Source organism: Hippocampus bargibanti, linkage group LG02, assembly GCF_051943395.1.
Source record: "Hippocampus bargibanti isolate YZ-2025 linkage group LG02, ASM5194339v1, whole genome shotgun sequence".
In the NCBI taxonomy this organism is placed as follows: domain Eukaryota; kingdom Metazoa; phylum Chordata; class Actinopteri; order Syngnathiformes; family Syngnathidae; genus Hippocampus; species Hippocampus bargibanti.
The window spans coordinates 8,298,324-8,318,707 of NC_142735.1; the positions used below are offsets into that span (position 1 = coordinate 8,298,324).

Genomic DNA, 20,384 nt, shown 5'->3' on the forward strand with positions numbered 1-20,384 from the left:
CCGACAACGCATCGCATGATGCAACTTCTGCGCGCGCCTCCACGATGCAGGAAGTACGACGCGCTCAAACAATGGCTGCTCCGACGGTTCACGCTATCGGCCTCGGAGAGAGCAGACAGACTTCTTTCGCTTCCCGGACTCAGCGACGGAACAGCAGTGGATCTAATGGACAAAATGCTGTCGCTGTTAAATGCGGATGATGGCGGTTTCCTTTTCCCCCACATTTTCCTTCGCCAGCTACCACCCGAAGTGTGCGCCGTGCTCGCTAACTCGACGTGCCTAGCCACCGGCGACTATCGTGGCTTGGCGGAAGAAGCAGATCGAGCGCTTCTGGCGATACGGCGGTTAGCCGTGCAAATTGATCCAACCGTCGTGGCCGCAGTGGGATCGCAGAAGCGGCGCAGGAAAGCCACCTGCTATTTCCATCAGCGGTTTGGCGCCAAGGCTCGACGCTGCGCACCTCCCTGCTCCCACGAGACGACAGGAATCTTCAACGCCCGACAACCAGTAGCAGCCGTGGGCGCCAGCAACGAAAGCGAGCTGCTTTTCATCACGGACTCCTCGTCAGGAAGACGTTTCCTTGTGGACAGCGGGGCACAAGTAAGCCTGCTGACGCCCACCGCTGCGGACAAGATGGCAGGTGGATGCGGGCCTGCCTTGTGCGCAGCTAACGGCTCGCCCATCGCTAACTTCGGTTCCAGGTCGGTGACTGTGCGTTTCCACGGACGGGAATTCAAGTGGAACTTTATTGTTGCCGCGACCACAGTTCCCATAATTGGCGCCGATTTTTTATGTGCTCACGGACTTCTTGTGGACATTGCCAACCGTCGTTTGATTGACGCCATCTCTTTCGCCACTTTTCCGTGTGAGGCTGGAGGGCTCGGGGCGTTAACGCATGCAAATTATTTAACATCGGGTAACATTTATGAATGCCTGCTGACCGATTATCCGTCGTTAACCACACCCGCCTTTTCCAATGCCGATACTAAACACGGGGTAGAGCATTTCATTCCCACGGTTAGCCCGCCAGTTTTTGCCCGCGCTCGTCGCCTCGACGCGGCAAAATTGGCAATGGCGAAAGGGGAGTTCGCGACGATGGAGCGCTTGGGCATCGTGAGGTGTTCCAACAGCCCGTGGGCCTCACCATTGCACATGGTCCCCAAAAGTGACGGTTCTTGGCGGCCGTGCGGTGATTTTCGTCGGCTTAATAATCTAACCACACACGACCGTTACCCAATTCCGCACATCCAGGACTTTTCCGCACGTTTGGCCGGAGCCGTGATCTTTTCCAAAGTTGACCTCGTTCGCGGTTATCACCAGGTTCCGGTACGGGCAGAAGATGTGCCAAAAACTGCAGTAATAACCCCTTTTGGCCTTTTTGAATTCCTCCGTATGCCTTTTGGCCTGAAGGGGGCGGCACAGACCTTTCAGAGACTGATGGACTCAGTCTTGCGAGGTCTTGATTTTGTATTTGTCTATCTAGACGACATCCTTGTGGCCAGCCCTTCACCGGAGGAACACCTGTCGCACTTAACCGAAGTTTTCAAGCGCCTTGATTCGCACGGCCTTATAGTTAACCCTGTTAAGTGCCAATTTGGTCTGTCCAAGATCGATTTCTTGGGGCATCGCATTTCTCCACAGGGCGCCATCCCCTTACCCGCCAAAGTGCAAGCAGTGGTGGATTTCCCCCGCCCGGCCACAGTTAAGGCTCTGCAGGAGTTTTTGGGCATGATCAATTTTTACAACCGGTTTCTTCCTCACGCAGCCGACCTCCTACAACCCCTCTACGGCGCCTTGAGAAAAAAGAAGGCTAACGACCCCGTCGAGTGGGCACCGCAACGAGCACAATCCTTCCAACGGGCCATTAAGCTCTTGCGGGTGCAACTCTTCTGGTCCACCCAATCTCAACCGCACAGGTAGCTTTGACTACCGACGCGTCTGATGTTGCCGTAGGGGCGGTGGTTGAGCAGCTTGTGGAGAACGAATGGCAGCCCCTTGCATTTTTCAGTCGGAAGCTGCAAGATAACGAACGCAAGTACAGTGTTTTCGACAGAGAGTTGTTAGCACTCTATCTTGCAACGCGCCATTTTCGTTTCCTCCTCGAGGGGCGCCGGTTTACCGCATATGTGGATCACAAACCACTCACATTCGCCATGTCAAAGGTGACTGAACCGTGGTCGGCCCGACAGCAACGGCATTTGGCGGCCATTTCTGAATTCACAACAGACATTCAGCACGTGGCCGGCAAATGTAACCCTGTGGCCGATTGCTTGTCACGCGCGATTGTGTGTCCAGTCCAGCTCGGGGTGGATTTTTCAGAGATGGCCACCGCCCAATCTGAGGATCCGGACATCCACGAACTCAAGGCAGCAGGCACAGCCCTGAAACTTGAGAAGGTGGCACTGTGTGAAGGGGGTCCCGCTCTCCTCTGCGATGTGTCTACGGGTCGCACTCGTCCTGTGGTTTCGCAGGAGTGGCGTCGGCGAATTTTTGATTCTATTCATTCCCTTTCACACCCTGGCGTCCGGGTGTCAGTCAAACTACTTGGGGCCAAGTTTGTCTGGCCTGGGTTACGGAAGGACATCAGGAAGTGGGCAGCTGCATGCGTGGCATGTCAGCGCACCAAAGTCCACAGGCACACCCGAGCAAACCTGGAAACTTTTCCAATTCCGGACAGGAGATTGTGGATCTGGTCGGGCCCCTCCCTCCTTCGCAGGGTTGCACACATCTCCTCACCATGGTCGATCGAACCACTAGGTGGCCGGAAGCAGTCCCCCTGTCCTCCACGACCTCGGCAGATATTGCCCGCGCATTTCTGTCGTCCTGGGTCGTACGTTTCGGCACGCCATCCGATATCACTTCGGACAGAGGCCCCCAGTTTGTGTCCGAGCTCTGGTCGGCCATGGCGCAGTCCTTGGGTGTGCAGGTACACCGCACTATGGCCTACCACCCGCAGGCTAACGGGATGTGCGAACGCTTCCACCGGTCACTGAAAGCCGCGCTACGGGCCGCGCTGTCGGACGGTAACTGGGTCGACCAGCTTCCGTGGGTCCTGCTCGGGTTACGTTCGGCCCTTAAAGAAGACCTTAACGCCGCCCCCGCAGAGTTAGTGCTCGGTCAACCACTCCGCGTTCCTGGTGAATTTCTGCCTGAAGCTTCGGGTGCACCTTCATTCCCCCTTTTGCCAGCAGAGCCCCTGACTCCAGCACCAATTCACCACTGCGTCCCCAAAATATTTGTTCCGTCTGCTCTTAGGTCAGCCCGTTTCGTCTTTGTGCGTCACGATGCCCACCGCTCTCCCCTCCGACCGCCGTACGACGGCCCGTTTAGGGTGCTTGAACACGGTGAAAAGAGTTTCCACCGGTCACTGAAAGCCGCGCTACGGGCCGCGCTGTCGGACGGTAACTGGGTCGACCAGCTTCCGTGGGTCCTGCTCGGGTTACGTTCGGCCCTTAAAGAAGACCTTAACGCCGCCCCCGCAGAGTTAGTGCTCGGTCAACCACTCCGCGTTCCTGGTGAATTTCTGCCTGAAGCTTCGGGTGCACCTTCATTCCCCCTTTTGCCAGCAGAGCCCCTGACTCCAGCACCAATTCACCACTGCGTCCCCAAAATATTTGTTCCGTCTGCTCTTAGGTCAGCCCGTTTCGTCTTTGTGCGTCACGATGCCCACCGCTCTCCCCTCCGACCGCCGTACGACGGCCCGTTTAGGGTGCTTGAACACGGTGAAAAGAGTTTTGTGCTCGATATGGGTGGGCGGAGGGAGGGCATTTCAATAGACAGGCTCAAACCGGCTCATTTAGTTGCAGGCGAGGACGTTTCGCCTGCCCAGGCCCCACGTCGCGGACGCCCTCCGAAACCTCCAGCCTCACCGCGGCATGCCAGGGTTGAGTGTCGTTCCCCCACTGAGGTCTCGCCCGAATCACCTTCACCACCGAAAGACGGACTGCGTAGTCGTTGGGGCAGGCTGGTTAAGCCCCCTGCAAAATTTTCACCTTGACCTTCCTTCTGGGTGTTCTGGGGGGGGCTGTGTGGCGGGCACTAGGACCAGGCATCTCACCCAGCAGGTGCAGAGGAGGGGGCGGTTCATGTTACATATATTACACTGCAATATGCTGTTCAGTTCAGATCCACTTGTTAGCCGTTGGAATAAACACGTCTCCACATTTAATCGTGTGTGCTCATTCCTCAACGGCTACATTACATTTACACCACATGCAATGTTGGAAGCTCAGAATTGCCCAAAGCCTTTATTTTTTACAATTTCTTTCATATTTCAATGGCAGAGGGGTGCAATTGGGATTTCAGTGAAATTGGACAGCTGTATATTATTTGTCTGAATAAATTTGTACCATACCTGCGCAGTACTTTCTTATCAGTCTCGTCATGTTTGTAATACTACACATGTGCCAGCAGTCAACTCATGCATGCATACTGACAGAGGGGTCTATACAGCGGCATTACAGTCCATTTTAGAACCATAAATGAATAATGCATTTGTAATTGGTTGCAGTTTTTTGTAAATGTTTCATTATTGACACATTTTAGTCAGAACGCCATCCAAGCACTGTCGACCTTTGATCACTCACATCATCCCTCAAACTGGATCGCCTCACCGAATATGGCGCTATCTTTATTTAACATGCTGTATTAAGTCCACTGAACTGATAATGCCCTTTCAGGAGTAAATTTGATTAATGCAACTCCAAGAAAATCAATTTTCCACTGTCTTTCTTGCTTCTTTCATCTCCGTTCCCAAACTGCCTTGGCCTATCCATCTATCTTCAAGATTGCCATGGTGGTGGCTCTGATCTAATCTCTCTTGAAACTGCACAGCAGAAGTGATGGCATGGATTACCGCAGGCGCATACCCCAAATTAATCAGTGTGAAATCTTCATTTCTCAGAAGAATGACATGTCCATTCAGATTTATGCCTCACAAATATCACTGTTTCAAATGACTTGATACTCATCATATGTACCTCATTTTCATTCATAAAATAATTCAGACACCCAAAAAAATAATACATTTGAGGGATTAAATGGATTGTCAACAGTACCTGTACTTATATTTACTAACTACTGTGAGAAACCATGTGCTCTCATAAATGAATACCATTTGTTATCAATTATAACATATAAAACTAACTATTGAAAGTAATTCAAGCAAAATTGTTATCTTAAATGTTTGCATCAAATGTGTAGCCCTTTGCATTGGTCAGTTCCCAGGAAGTAGGTCCGATTGTGTGAAGTAATTAGTCGACATTCTTACAGGACGGAGGCACAATGGACGGCAGGTGAGCACCTCTGCTTCAGAGTGTAAGAGGTCCTGGGTAGAATTTGTATCATCTCCTCATGCCTACATGGGTTTTCTCCAGGTGTTCCTATTTCCTCTCACATTTTAAAAAACATGTGCGACAGGGTAACTGAACACTGTAAATTGTTCCTGGTTGTGACTCTGTTGTCTATGTTTGCCAATCATACGATTGACTGGTGCGCAATTTAGACTGTACCCACCCTACCTCCCAGACACAGGTGGGAGAAGCTATAGTATGCCTGCAAACCTATCGAGGATGCATTGTTCTGGAAATCAGAATCAGAATCAGAATCATCTTTATTGCCAAGTATGTAGAACACACAGGAATTTGTTTCCGGTAGAACACGCTGCACTAGTATCGTCGTCAAAAAAACTGCTAAGTGGCACTATACAGTTCCATTTTGGCTACTGTTGAAAGAGTTCAAAGAGTTAATGGCTTGGGGGAAGAAGCTGTTTAAATGTCTGCTGGATTTGGTGCGCATGGATCGGTAGCGCCTGCCTGAGGGGAGTAGCTGGAAAGGGTGGTGGGCAGGGTGCGGAGGGTCCAGTAGGATTTTCCGCGCCCTAGTTTGGATTCTTGCAGTGTGCAAGTCCTCGAGAGTGGGTAGGGCGGTGCCAATGATTTTTTTCCGCCGTCCTAACTGTCCGTTGAAGTCGGATTTTGTCCATTTTTGTGGCGGCCCCGAACCAAACGGTGATGGAAGAACGCAGGATGGATTCGATGACAGCCGTGTAGAAATGTTGCAGCACCTCCTGTGGCAGGCCATGCTTCTTTAGCAGCCTCAGGAAGTACAATCTCTGTTGGGCCTTTTTCAGGATAGAGTTGGTGTTGACCTCCCACTACATGTCCTGGGAGACTGTGATTCCCAGGAACTTGAAGGTCTCAACGGTTGACAAAGGCAGTTGGATAGTGGGACGGGTAGCTGTGGTGATGGATGTTTCCTGAAGTCCACGATCATCTCTACTGTCTTGAGCGTGTTCAGCTCCAGGTTGTGACGGCTGCACCAGAGCTCCAGCTGCTCCACTTGTTGTCGGTACGCAGACTCGTCGCCGTCTTTGATGAGACCGATGACCGTGGTGTCGAATGAATGGATGGATGACTGAGTTAAAACAACAACAACTTCAACTGGACAGCTGTGGCAGGTGAGTAAATACTGTTCGCAAAAAATGTAATCAATTACTTTTGCATGAACCAAAATCATTTTCACTAAATAAATGCCCTGGCTTTGAGATGCAATTATTTGTCTTAATCCATATTTTTGCTAAACTTCACACATGCTTAATTGTGTTGACGTGAAGCATAGTTTTCCCCATTGCTCAAAAAACCTCATTTGTATTTATGACAGTCTTGAGTCTCCATTCCTGATTAATCCACTTAATATTAGGATGCACATCCATAAATCTCCTCTGAGCCATGAGACAGTGTAGTGTGGAGTCAGTATGTGATCTGAATGCAACATGATTTGCAAACTGAAAAGCCAGTACCTAAAGAGCTCTCCTCCAAATCTTGTCCCTTGGATAAATACTCAGAATGGTAAAGAGCATTGCTGTTTCAAACATTCAGTCATATCTTCCCGCATCTTGAAGCACATTCCAATAAAACGGATTGAAGTCATAAGCGAATCAATGGTGATTATGATCCTCTTTTGAGAGACAGACACAGCGAGTCACAGATTAGCAAGTCATCAGGGAGTAAATACTTCTAATTCCCTCAGAGGAGCTGAAAGATTTCTTCATCCTTATTGAGAGCTGGACTGTTCAACATGAAGAGCTTTGTCGAAAAGTGCTTGCATCAGAATACAACTAACTCAACAAAATGACAAAAGTGGTGTCTAGTAAAGACGTGATGATATGCTTTGTTGTGTTAGTCATTTCAGATCAATGTAGGGTAATGTATCACCATGTATCGATGAGAAGGTTTCTTCAGCCGTCATCTGTACTTTTTGAAGGTGTCGGACGAAACGTGGACCACTCCTGTACGACTGAGAGCTTACACAGACGTATCACCATGTACAACAAAAGATAGTGACCGAGCAGAGTAAAGCAAAAATCTGAATTGATCCCAAAAAGGGTCTGTTAGACCATACTCAGAGAGAGAGAGAGAGAGAGAGAGAGAGAGAGAGAGAGAGAGAGAGAGAGAGAGAGAGAGAGAGAGAGAGAGAGAGAGAGAGAGAGAGAGAGAGAGAGAGAGAGAGAGAGAGAGAGAGAGAGAGAGTGAGAGAGAGAGAGAGAAAGAGAGAAAAGAGAAAGGGAGAGTGATAGGGAGAGGGAGAGAGAGCACCATTTGCTCATTAACTGCATTTCATATTTTCTGTTTTGTTTTGTTTTTTTTTTTGTATATCTGTGTTTGTATTCCTTATTCTTCTCATCACTCCTCTGCAGCATTTGGCAGGTTACAGAGCGTTTGCCCCGGTCAGGCACAGTAAAAAAACAGTGTATGTCATTGGCTGACAAAAGACACACTCACTGATTAAACCTTAAAAGAACATTGACATTCAACCAGGTGGCGCAAAAGTAATTATTAATCAACTAAGTTTTTTTTTTTGTTTGCTATGTTTTGTTTTGTTTTCTTGAGCGCTGGGGCAGCCAAGTGGTTAGTGTGTCGACTTCACAGTGCAGCGTCCTGCTCCGTTCTCCCTGTGTGGAGTTTGCATGTTATCCCCGGGCCAGTGTGGGTTTTCTTTGAGTACTCCGTTTCCTCCCACATCCAAAAACATGCACAGCAGACTGATTGGACACTATAAATTGTGCCAAGGTATGAGTGTGAGTGAGGATGGTTGTTTGTCTCTGTGTGCGCTACCGAGTGGCCGAATAACGATGGGATGGGCTCCATTTCTGATTGGCCTATCTACTTGTTTTCAAGCCAATCTATAGTTTTCAAGTGAAAGTGTAAAATACATTTCTTCTGTACAAGCATTAGTGTGTCATTGAATACCCCTGAGAGTTCTGAGTGCCACCCTCACTCTCCTCTCTGTACTCAGCAGCTGGCCGGGGTACAACAATAGAACTGGATGAACATGGATGTATCTTGCATCAGTCACATACTCCATAACAGTTCCGTATGCACTGACACACACACACACACACACACACACACACACACACACACACACACACACACACACACACACACACACACACACACACACACACACACACTCACAATCAAAAGGGCTCTTCCTGCCATTCTCCAAGACACTCACACAACGCCATAATAAGCAGATGAGATGAAGTAATGAGACAGCGCAACATGTATTTTACAGGGAAAAATCTGGTGTTTAATCACTTGCACCCACCATGCGTATAATTAAGAGAACATGTGGAGCATTGAAAACTTGAAAGGGGAAAAGTTTGGATGTTGAAACATCCACAATCCATCCAGTTGCAAGACACCTTCTATTATCAAATGGGACAGCCCCCTACCATTGAACATGTACCATCTATTTCCAAGCAACAGATTATCGCAGCCCTAATGTTTGACAGATGGTGAAAATTTGACTGTAATACTTGTGCTACAAAATGTTGCAGGCAAACATTTCCATTCATTCTTTTCTAACAGCTCACTCATGAAATAGCAAACAGGGTGAATGGCAAATCCTGACAAGATTCTATGTCCTCCATCATTTCATGAAAATTCATATGGCGGAAGCAAATTTGGGAAAGTTGCTTTTTGCACAGAGGAAATTAATCAGGATGTTAATTTTCAATAAATAGACTATGTGATACAACGTGATAGAATATGTTTCAATGTCTCCCACACTATGACATTTTCCTATTCCCTGTCAGAACAGTGTTGCCCAGTTTTGTCGATTTGATGATGCTGACATCTAGTGGTTTAGATTTGTACCAGTACTGTACTTGGATTGAGTAGTTTATGTGGACTGTTTTGTGTTCAATGCATATTCTTCGTTGGCTACTGAAATTCGTTAGCTGCAAAATAATGCATTTAACACATTGATGTAATTGAGTAATAACGTCAAAGCTTTTTGGAACTATCATCCACAATTGTTCATCCATGATTGCTGGATATGAAAGACATTAGCCCCGTTTTGTTTTGCAATCATCAGGAACATATTGGGGGGGGGGGGGTCAAAATATGCTCCGAAAGCTTATATAGTTCAACAAATGCACGAAAATTTTACGTATATGTATATAATATATACAGTAAAGTCTCGTTATATCGACAGTACTGCTTATTACGATACTATTTCTATGAACGCAAGGAGAACATTTACATGCCGCAGGATCGGATATATTGATAGTCCGGTTATATCGATATTTTTTCTGACTCCCGAGAATATCGATATAACGAGACTTTACTGTGTATATATATATTCCAAATGTTTTGAGGATCGTGCTGTGCATTATTTTACAGTCTGTTTTTATAATGTTTGTTGTGTAATTTCAATGTACGTATTTGCATTTTAAATACAATACATATGCACATTAGGATGTTTCAAACATTTACTCATCTACAGTTTGGATTTATGTTCAATGGCTTTAGTATGAATTCATTGTTACAAATATTAAGTGCATTTGTATTTTAAAATATTGAAATATAGAGTGCATACTCAATTGACATTGGCTTAAACATTTTTCAATCTATTTTTCGGATGAAAACCTTCACTTTTGCTGAACACTTGGGCCTGCAGCACAGTATTTTCATGCTGGTCGTGATAGAGGTCCTTGGACGGCTGTTTTTTAGTGTACAAATTTCGAGAACCACCGCTAATAAACGATCACGTTGAATTGCTAGGATTGTATTTAATCGACACGGATGGATATTTTTCAACACATGTAAGAGATATCAAAGTGACCTGTTTTTTTCTGTATGCGGTCTTGCGAAGAAAAAGTTGACTCCCCGCCGCCAAAAAATCACTACATGTCCCACAAAGCCCTGCAAAATGCCCCTTCTTCTCTATGACGCGTGACTGTCGTGAGTCATCCAATGGTTTGCGATGAGTATGATGATTGACGCATCGGTCATATGTTACCATTGGTTTCCATGCAGTTTCCAGGAAGTAAACGCCACCACTTGGAACCACCTCTTACATGTGAGCACAGTCGGCGACACCACGCGAGGCGTGTGGAGTAGAGAAACCGGCGGAAAGGCAACGTCACCCTTCGGATCACGACGTAGGGTAGAACACAGCAAGCGGAGCGGCGTTGTCCGAGGCAGGTATGATATTGATTGTGATTTCAGCTGGTTTAATGGCAACATTGCAGTTGCTGTTGGGCTGAACGGTAGGTCGAATTAGATAAGAAACGGGTGGACTTTAGGGCCTGGCTGATCGTAGGCCTGTTAGCTCTCCGCGTACTTCACCGACAGAGCGATCCCGAATAGAAGCTCTCGTTTTCGGTCAATCGTCGCTTCAACGCTGGTCGGTTTCCTTACAGGACACCGCACCATTCATTTGGCGACGTACACGACTGCTAATGGGAGGCAAACCTTTTGGGTTGAGATGGTTATTCCAGCGCATTCACCCTCCTTTCTTTCAATTTTAGGTGCTGATCAGCTACAGCAGAAAGATGGCGGACGACCCCAGCGCGGCGGACAGGAACGTGGAGATCTGGAAAATCAAGAAGCTGATCAAAAGTTTGGAAGCTGCTCGGGGGTAAGGACGCGACGTCGTGTCTAGTTTCCATGTGTTGGGTGATGGCACTGACTTAGCGCGGCGTTATCCGGCTGATGTTCTTGTTTAAAGATGCCCCGTTGTACCAGCTGGACATCAGTAACGAAAGGCCGACTTTGGGAGTGGTTAGCTTAGCATCACTAGCTTTCTGCTGCTATGGCTGTGAGCGGGCTCGTGTATGCGTGCGGTCGTCGCATTTCGTCGGTCTGTCAAATAAAACAACAACAAAAATAATGATTGCAACTACGTGACCATGTCGACGTTTTGGGTTGCCATTTTTCAAAGACTAGCGGAAAGGAAAATTTATTAAACCCAGAAGACATACTTGAAAGAGTGGCACTGAAGACATCCGTTATAAACGTCATCTGTGGAGGAAGGCCGCAAGTGTGTCTTGCGCAAGATGGATAATTGGTTAAAATAGAAACGTCGGTCAATTTAAAGTCGATCTGTCACTCACTAGAAAAACCTTCCTTAAGAGGTGAATCTGTCATAAAACCCAAACGAGACTTGCCTCGTCTTATAGCAATAGTGTCCATGTAATTGTTTTTACATCGTATAAAACTAACCAAACTGCTCCCAAAGATATTGTAATAGTTAATCAGAATCAGAATCATCTTTATCGCCAAGTATGTAGGACACACAAGGAATTTGTTTCCGGTAGAACACGCTGCACTAGTATCGTTGTCGAAAAAACTGCTAAGTGGCACTATACAGTTCCATATTCCGTTAAACTTTTTTTGCCACGAAATGTGTGTAATAGGTCAACTCTCCACCTTAACCAGTGGTCGTAACCGCAGTAGTGACCCTACTTGTTCCCTTCCCACATTGAGTGCTGTTAGCCTACTTTTGGCCCTCTTGTGTGGCCACTAAATGGAGAGATTATAATATGGAAGAAGTGGGACGTGTGCACTGTCCTATGCACCTATAAGGTCTACAGGTCACTGCTTACACGTGCACTGAGTGGGTAGGTGGCAAGAAATGGACCCCAAGTTCATATTATGTCCTTGAAACCAGCCATCTACCTGTAATGAGAAGGCTGCCTCATGCTTGCTTGCCTCGATAATGGCTATAGGAGCTTGCGTTGAAGCATAGCAACGCCAGATAGTTTTGGTAGGCCATCTTTGATGTTTTGTATTGTATAGATGTATTACATTTGAGATTGTTTGTCAGGTAAACTTATATTGCATTTAGAAAAACACGTGTCATTCTGGGATTTGTATGGAGTTTTCCATTGAACCTTAACTGGGAGTGGCAATAGACAGTTTAAAGCAACAACTTGCTCTCCTTTTTGAATGTTTGTTTGCCATCTGCCAAACTACTACTTTTAAGTTGGCTATCGCGACACTTGTACCTCAAATTCCCACAAAAGACAACATAAAATTATCAAACACCTGCTTGTTTGCGGAAATCCCCACCCCGGTCAGTTATAATTGAAGTTAATGACTATATAATAAGAATAATGTCCTCTTTTTTAGTAACGGCACCAGTATGATCTCTCTGATCATCCCACCCAAGGACCAGATTTCCAGAGTGGCCAAAATGCTGGCAGATGAATTTGGCACTGCTTCCAATATCAAGAGTCGTGTCAACAGACTCTCCGTACTTGGGGCCATCACTTCTGTGCAGCAAAGACTAAAGCTCTATAACAAAGGTAGGTTGAACACATCAGATAGAAATGTAATAGCCTGTAATTTTTACTTTCACTGTAATTTATTTCACTGGTTATAAAGGTTTACGGGGGGAATTCAACATTCATATTTCAGTGATTTGGTATCTTTGTGCAAAGCCCCAAACGTTTTGTGGGGGAATGATAAGATGCCTAAGTCAATCATCATGGTGATATCTGAGTATTTATACAGTAAAGTCTCGTTATATCGATATCGGATATATCGATAGTCCCGGTTATATCGATACTATTTCTATGCACGCACGGAGAAAATTACATGCAAACAGGGTCGGATATATCGATAGTCCCGGTTATATCGATATTTTTTCGGACTCCCTTGAATATCGATATAACGAGACTTTACTGTATATACTATTTGGCATTTCAAAAGGTCTAATCTCTTCACATATTATTCTTGGAAATCAGTAACCAGCTTCCCTTTGGTTATGTTTACGTTCTCACAGGGTGATACACGTGGGGCAAATGGGATTGAGAAGGTCTCAACATGCTGAAATATATGTGTGTGTGTGTGCGCGCGTGTGTGTGTGTATGTATATATATATGTGTAAATATGTATGTATGTGTGTGTATATATATATATGTATGTATATATATATATATATATATATATATATATATATGTATGTAAATATGTATGTATGTGTATATATATATATATATACACACACACACACATACAAACACAGAGAAACAACTAACCATTTCAACAACTCGGGACAATCAGCCTGATGTGCATGGTTTTGGGTCTAAATGTGGGAGGAAACCGGAGGACCCGGAGAAACCCACAGTCCTGGGGAGAACATGCGAACTCCAATCAGGGAGGCTGGAGCCGGGATGGAACTCACAACCTTTGCACTTACAGGACAACAGACGTCACTTTTTTGTTTCTTAACTGACATCAGAAAAACGTTTTATAGCATCTAAAATACCCAAAACATGCAGTATGATATTTTTATTTAAATGCAAAACACCAATAAAAATGACTTTAAGTGTCCAAAATCTGCAAAAAATTGAGCTGCGAATTGGGCATTTTCAGAAAGTCCCACCCCCAGTTCCAAGATGTCTTGCATGGCTGAACAATCAAAACAATGGCTTCAGATTCTGAGAATATGCTTTCTTGTTACACATCCAGTTATGAATATGATTCAAATAGTTCTGAAGAGGAAAGCATACAAGTTTGCAATCGATTAAATAATTATTTCTGTGTCATTTTGAGGCAAACGGGTGGGGGGGAATGTCGCACCCAAAAATGGCGACCAGCTCCCATGAGGAATGAATCAGCCCGTTTCCACAGGCTGATAAATTCCTTCCATGGAGCTTGAATGCCCTCTTCTGGCGGCTTTTGGGTGCAACATCAAGGTTTTCAGGCAAACAGTACAGCAAAATACATTGACGTGATGAAGGACTGCTACAATGTGTCTTTTTGTCGGTCAGTGGAGGGGTCCTTTCATGACATAACGTGAGGACTCGTCACCAACTCAAAAACAAGACTTCCTGAATAGTCTTAAAACGTAAAATATAGCTATATGCGGTGGAATCTTTGTAAAATACGCTCAGAAGTCATTTAAAGCCATTTTACAAATTATGGACACAACTTGTCCGGAGACGTCGGTTGTCCTTTAAGAGTTGGGGTGCTAACCACTCGACCACCTTGTTGCCTATTTCTCCACATTTATGCTGTTTAATATTTAGATGAAAACAACTAATTGTTCGTGTTATTTTCCTCTTCTCTCCTCAGTACCACCCAATGGCTTAGTTGTGTACTGCGGCACCATTGTTACAGATGAAGGGAAGGAGAAAAAAGTAAATATCGACTTTGAGCCTTTTAAGCCAATCAACACCTCCCTGTACCTCTGTGACAATAAATTCCATACCGAGGTAGGTGCTTTCTCCTTTTGTGTCGATTGGACTTAAACTGTACCGTTTTGAATTTGTACGGATTTCATTTTGTCTCATGCGCTCCATTTTTTTCTTTCTTAATGTAGGCATTGACAGCCTTGCTTTCTGATGACAGTAAGTTTGGCTTCATTGTAATTGACGGTAGTGGGGCGTTGTTTGGCACACTTCAGGGGAACACCAGGGAAGTGCTGCACAAGTTCACTGTGGACCTACCTAAGAAGCACGGTACTACATTACACTGTTCTCGCGACTCATTTCATTTAATATTTGTTACAACCCACCCAGGGCTTTTTTTCTATTCCTGTTAGTTTTTCTCAATGGAGCTCTTCATCTTTGCTATAGGGAGAGGAGGACAGTCAGCTTTGCGGTTTGCCCGTCTAAGAATGGAGAAGAGGCACAACTATGTGAGGAAAGTGGCTGAAACGGCTGTCCAGCTGTTTGTGTCCAACGACAAAGTCAATGTGGCAGGAATGGTTTTGGCTGGTTCTGCCGACTTCAAAACTGAGCTCAGCCAGTCTGACATGTTTGACCCAGTAAGTATGGGTTCTAATTATCTGAAGTATGTTGAGTTTTACTTGTCCCAATCCCAAGTCAAAATAGCCAGTGTAATGTGTTATTGTTCATGCTGGGTCATTGTGTTCTCAGATATCTGGAGAGGGTGGGCTTATTACCTTAATTGCTTATTTTAAATTCTATATGTTTACAGTCAAACCCCAGTTTTCAACCATAATCCATTCCAGAATCCTGTTGGAACATAGATTTGTTGAAATCCTAAACAAGATTTCCCATTATAATCAATCTAAAAGCAAATCTGTAAAGAGTCTAGAAAACAACTTTTTTTAAAAGCATTTTTAACTACTTTACACCATAACCTGTATACACAAATAATAATAGAGCAGATCATTTGTAAAATACTGTTTTAGCCAATTGCAGGGCATACCAACTTTGCAAACCATCCCTGTATCTTTGATCAGACTGTCTCCTGCCATCTGTCATTGATGAACATTAATATTTCTCCGCTTCTAATATTTTTTTTCCTTGGTTTGCTCAACACACTGGATTTTTTTAGCCATATCACTGAATTTCTATTTTCTGTCTTTTTTTGTATGCTCAAAGATACAATGCAATAAATAAAATACAATTATAAATAGAAAAAGAAAGCTACACAGAAAATATGATTTTTTTTTTTTTTTAATTGCTGGGTTTTGAGATGGGACATGAAGGTGGGAAGAGAATCGATGTTACAAATGTTGGGAGGGAAGTGAGTTCAAGTATCCAGTTGTTGCCAAGTAAGCCCTGGATTTTTTTTATTCTATTTGTTACAACATATCTCTGTGAGCAATACTTTTCGACGATGCTGGACATACAATCGAAGAAAAGGAACAGACTTTGCTCTGACAATGACATGAGAGGTGCACTTGCCAAGGTGAAGCTACACATATCTGAACTGGTCTCTCAAAGGCAACAGCAGAAGTCACACTGATTTGCACATATGTAATTTGTTGTGAGTTTATGCACTGTATTGGTCTTAAAAGAAGGTGATGTTCATGCATGGCTCATTTTGTGTAGCAATAAAACATCTTGAATTTGGAAAAAAAAATCACATTTTATTTTTCACTCAAGAGGGGTTCAGTGAATGTACATATGAAACTGGTGGGGTTCGGTACCTCCAACACGGTTAATAACCACTGCCATAGAGTGACTTTTCTTTTATCCCACCATCGTGGGGCAAAGTAACGGTTTAGAATGTCATGTCAGGTTATATCCCAGGACTCATGTACTATATTTCGCTGCTAGTGGCATAACTCTTGTCACATCAAACTGCTTATTCTGAATGAATTGCTGCACTCTTGGCTATGTACATGTTTTTGTTATTTGATTGCTGTTATTGCTCTGTTTTTAACCAGTGGACTTTTGTGTTTTCAAATAAGAGGTTACAGGCCAAAGTTCTCAAGTTAGTGGATATTTCCTATGGTGGAGAAAATGGCTTCAACCAGGCCATTGAGCTCTCAGCAGAGGTTCTCTCCAATGTCAAGTTCATTCAAGAAAAGAAATTAATAGGTAGTTTTTTATTAACATCGTGTCACAAATTTCTAAACTCTCAACAGGAGAAATAAGTAGCTTTGAAATTTGTCTAACACTCTTCTTTGTTGTTGCCCAGGGCGATACTTCGATGAGATCAGTCAAGATACCGGAAAGTACTGCTTTGGTGTGGAGGACACATTGAAAGCCTTGGAGATGGGAGCGGTGGAGATCCTCATTGTCTATGAGAACTTAGACACTATGCGTTACATTTTACGTGTGCATGGAGCCGAGAGCAACGGATCTGAGAATGGTATATGCCTGAAAAGTCACCTGATTGTGAACCGTGCAACCCTCATGCTCAATGTGGATTCTGTGATTCCCAGATGAGAAGACTTTATACTTAACGCCAGAGCAGGAGAAAGACAAATCTCATTTCACAGACAAAGAGGTGAGGACTTCACATGCTGACATGATCGCCGTTTGGGTAAATTGTTCACTCCTTCTGAATTTATGTTGACAGACAGGGCAAGAGCACGAACTGATAGAGAGCATGCCGCTGTTAGAGTGGTTTGCCAACAATTACAAGAAATTTGGAGCCACGCTGGAAATAGTCACAGACAAGAGCCAAGAAGGATCTCAGTTTGTCAAGGGCTTTGGAGGCATTGGGGGTAAGCACTTGTGAATTACAACAGAACATTCAAATATAACAGCAGTGTCTGAAAGTCGTGACAAAAAGTTAGCGGACACCCGGGCAGACAACTCTGAAAAGTTGCCTGCCCGACCATAAAGTTGCCTGCCCCATTTTTCACTTGCTTGAAACACAATAAGACTAATCGTAAAAAAAAAAAAAAAACATTGTTGCGAAGTATAAAGGATTTTTTTTTTTTTTTTATTTAGGACGTACCTACCACAAATGCTCCCTTGCTTAATTTATGGTAAATATCCCTTGAAGATTTTGCTCCAGTTGTTGTTTGTCGTCATGGTGCACAATGCAATGTTTGCGTTGTCTGGTCAAAGCCACTTGGACTCCTCTTTCTAGGCGGCTTTCAAAACTTTCAAGTACACTTCATGAGTATGCAAATTGCCAAACGTATGTTCGTTTGGCAATTTGCATACTTGGCACGGCAGCCAATCAGAAGCCTGTTTCATGCTTCGGACTATACCGTGACTGCAAATTGTACTTGAAAGTTTTGAAAGCCACTTAGAAAGAGGAGTCCACGTGGCTTGTAGTGGTTTGCTTGTAGCTTTTGCTTTATTGAATAAAACTAACGTTTGATTAGAAAAAAAATCTGTAGTTTTTTTTTTTTTGTTTTTTTTCCCTGAAGTTGTCGGCCACCCGGGCCGAGACGTTTTGAAAATTGTATGCCCTGGACCTCCGGGCAGACGTTATTTCAAACACTGACCACAGTCTTATTTAGTGTCCTTCTTTTCCTTTCGGCTTTTCTCCTCAGGGGTCGCCACAGCGAATCAATGTCCTCGCATCTATCCCGGTTTTGTGCATCCTCTTCCCTCACACCAGATACATTCGTGTATCCTCTTTGACCACATCTATAAACATCCTTTTCGGTCTTCCTCTCGGTCTCCTGCCTGGCAGTTCAAGGCTCAGCATCCTTCTGCCGATATAGTCAATCTCTCTCTCCTTTGGACATGTCCAAACCATCTCAGTCTGGCCCCTCTGACTTTTTCTCCAAAGCCTCTAGTATGAGTTGTCCCTCTAATGTACTCATTCCTGATCCTATCCAACCTGGTCACTCCCAAAGAAAACCTCAACATCTTCAGCTCTGCTACCTCCAGCTCTGCTTCCTGTATTTTCTTCAGTGGCACTGTTTCCAGTCCAAACATCATGGCTGGTCTCACCACTGTTTTATACACTTTTCCTTTCATCCTAGCTGAAACCCTTCTATCACACATCACACTTGACATTTTTCTCCAGCCGCTCCAGCCTGCCTGGACACGCTTCTTCACCTCTTTTCCACACTCTCCATTGCTCTGGACAGTTGACCCCAAGTACTTAAAATCCTCCACCTTCTTCATCTCTTCTACCTGTAGCATCACTCCTGCACTTGGATCAGAGGTTTGATTCGCATATTTGTTTTGGCATTTTTTTTTACGTCGGATGCCCTTCCTGACACAACCCTCTGTATTTATCCGGGCTTGGGACCGGCACAAGAAGACACTTGCTTGTGCCCCCTTGTGGCTACATTAGTCTTATTTAGCGTCCTTCAACCTGAAGAAACATAGGATTTTGGTTATGCTGGATGGGAATTATTTTAATTAACACAAGTACAAAATATATAATGATAATAAAACCAATTAAAGAGCACAGTGATAAAGTGCACAGATAGCTTTTGTATTGGCTAATGTATGCCATCTTTGTCTTCCACTCAGGTATCTTGCGGTACAGGGTGGACTTCCAAGGAATGGAGTATCAAGGAGAGGACGATGAGTTCTTTGATTTGGATGACTACTAGGTAGTCGGGGACTGATAATATTGGGAGAGAGAGAAAGAAAACAAAAGAATGAAGGATTAAGGAAAGACAAATACCACCTCTATTGCAGCAAGTGAGGGGCTCAACTGTGTTGACCACGTAATGACAGCCAACTTCCGATTTACTTGTTGAATATACAGTGTTGCACATACATTTCATCTGTACACACATTGAAGTACATCACACAGGCTGAAGAGGAGTGAATTTTTCTTTCATTGAGAGAGAGAGAAAGAAAGAAAGCCTTTCCTGACTAAATCCCTGCCTTAGAGTTTGGTTCCTTCCCCTTGTCGGATTGGACTTCACTCATTTTTTGTTCGCTATCGCCCTCCACTTTCCCCTCTGTATTGAATGAACACAACAGCAAGTGTCGCTCTCAACCCAGTTGGAAGATGAACAATTGACCACACAAAAAAAAATTTCTCGTGTCCACCCCTCTATGTTTAATCCGTTTTCTTTTCATTTTTTTACCGGCGACTGCTGCTGTTGTATTTTATGAGCGTTTTTTTAAAAACATGGGTTCATGTAGAGAAAGGGGGACAACATATTAAAATTTGAACTGCTGAAAACCAGTGCTACCTCCTCATCTCCTGTGCTCGATAACACTTCTGCTGTCAGCCTGCCCATCTTGGGGAAACCTGAAGATTTCTGTTTCTCGGTTGTCAGATGTGATGTATGCATGATTGCACAGTAATTCCACTTGTTTTAGTCAACATTACCTAACTTCTTCTAACTTCGGCATACTTTTTTGTTTGAAAATATCCAGCAACAGAAATCAAAGTTTTGGAAATATTCCTTGTTTGATGTGCTTTCCTGCAAGATTAAATAACTCCTATTTTTGATTTTTCAATCACATTTTATTCTACTATTAAGTTTTTTTTTTCAAATGGATTATGCAGTAGTGTATCAATTTCTAAAGTGTTATCAGGGATTCTAAATAATTGGAAGCAACTCCTAACATGATAATCCAATGTGTGTAAAACATGTAAAGGTAGATAAAACATCAAATCAGTTAAATACTAATAAAATGTGCACTTCCTTTGTACATATGTATCATACATACGCCTGTCTCGTGGAACTATTGCCAATTTTGCTGACCAACCGTTAAACGTTTGTAAAGGCCACTGAAATCAAGCACTGTCAATATCTTTTTGTACCCGACACCAAATTAGCCATCAACCTCGCAATAAGCAATGCGGGCGAATGATGTTGCTATTTCTGGTTTAACTTCAGTATAGCAACATCATTTTTTAGCAAATGCCTTTTTGTTTGTGGGAGTAACCGGAGAAAGCCTTAGTTGCTCGCTAAGCCAATAATCAACCAGTAATTTCATGGCACCA

General features: G+C 44.1%; 1 protein-coding gene across 1 annotated transcript; it reads left to right on the forward strand.

The window, feature by feature from the left end:
- Positions 1-10,336: 10,336 nt before the first annotated feature.
- On the forward strand, positions 10,337-19,899 carry LOC148901434 (eukaryotic peptide chain release factor subunit 1). Its single transcript, XM_089023666.1, has 11 exons — positions 10,337-10,493; positions 10,820-10,929; positions 12,423-12,598; positions 14,373-14,512; positions 14,620-14,758; positions 14,876-15,066; positions 16,465-16,594; positions 16,695-16,868; positions 16,942-17,006; positions 17,079-17,226; positions 18,947-19,899. Exons 2-11 carry the CDS (start codon positions 10,844-10,846, stop codon positions 19,027-19,029), a joined length of 1,332 nt encoding a protein of 443 aa, XP_088879792.1. The 5' UTR covers positions 10,337-10,493; positions 10,820-10,843; the 3' UTR covers positions 19,030-19,899.
- The last annotated feature ends 485 nt before the right edge of the window (positions 19,900-20,384 follow it).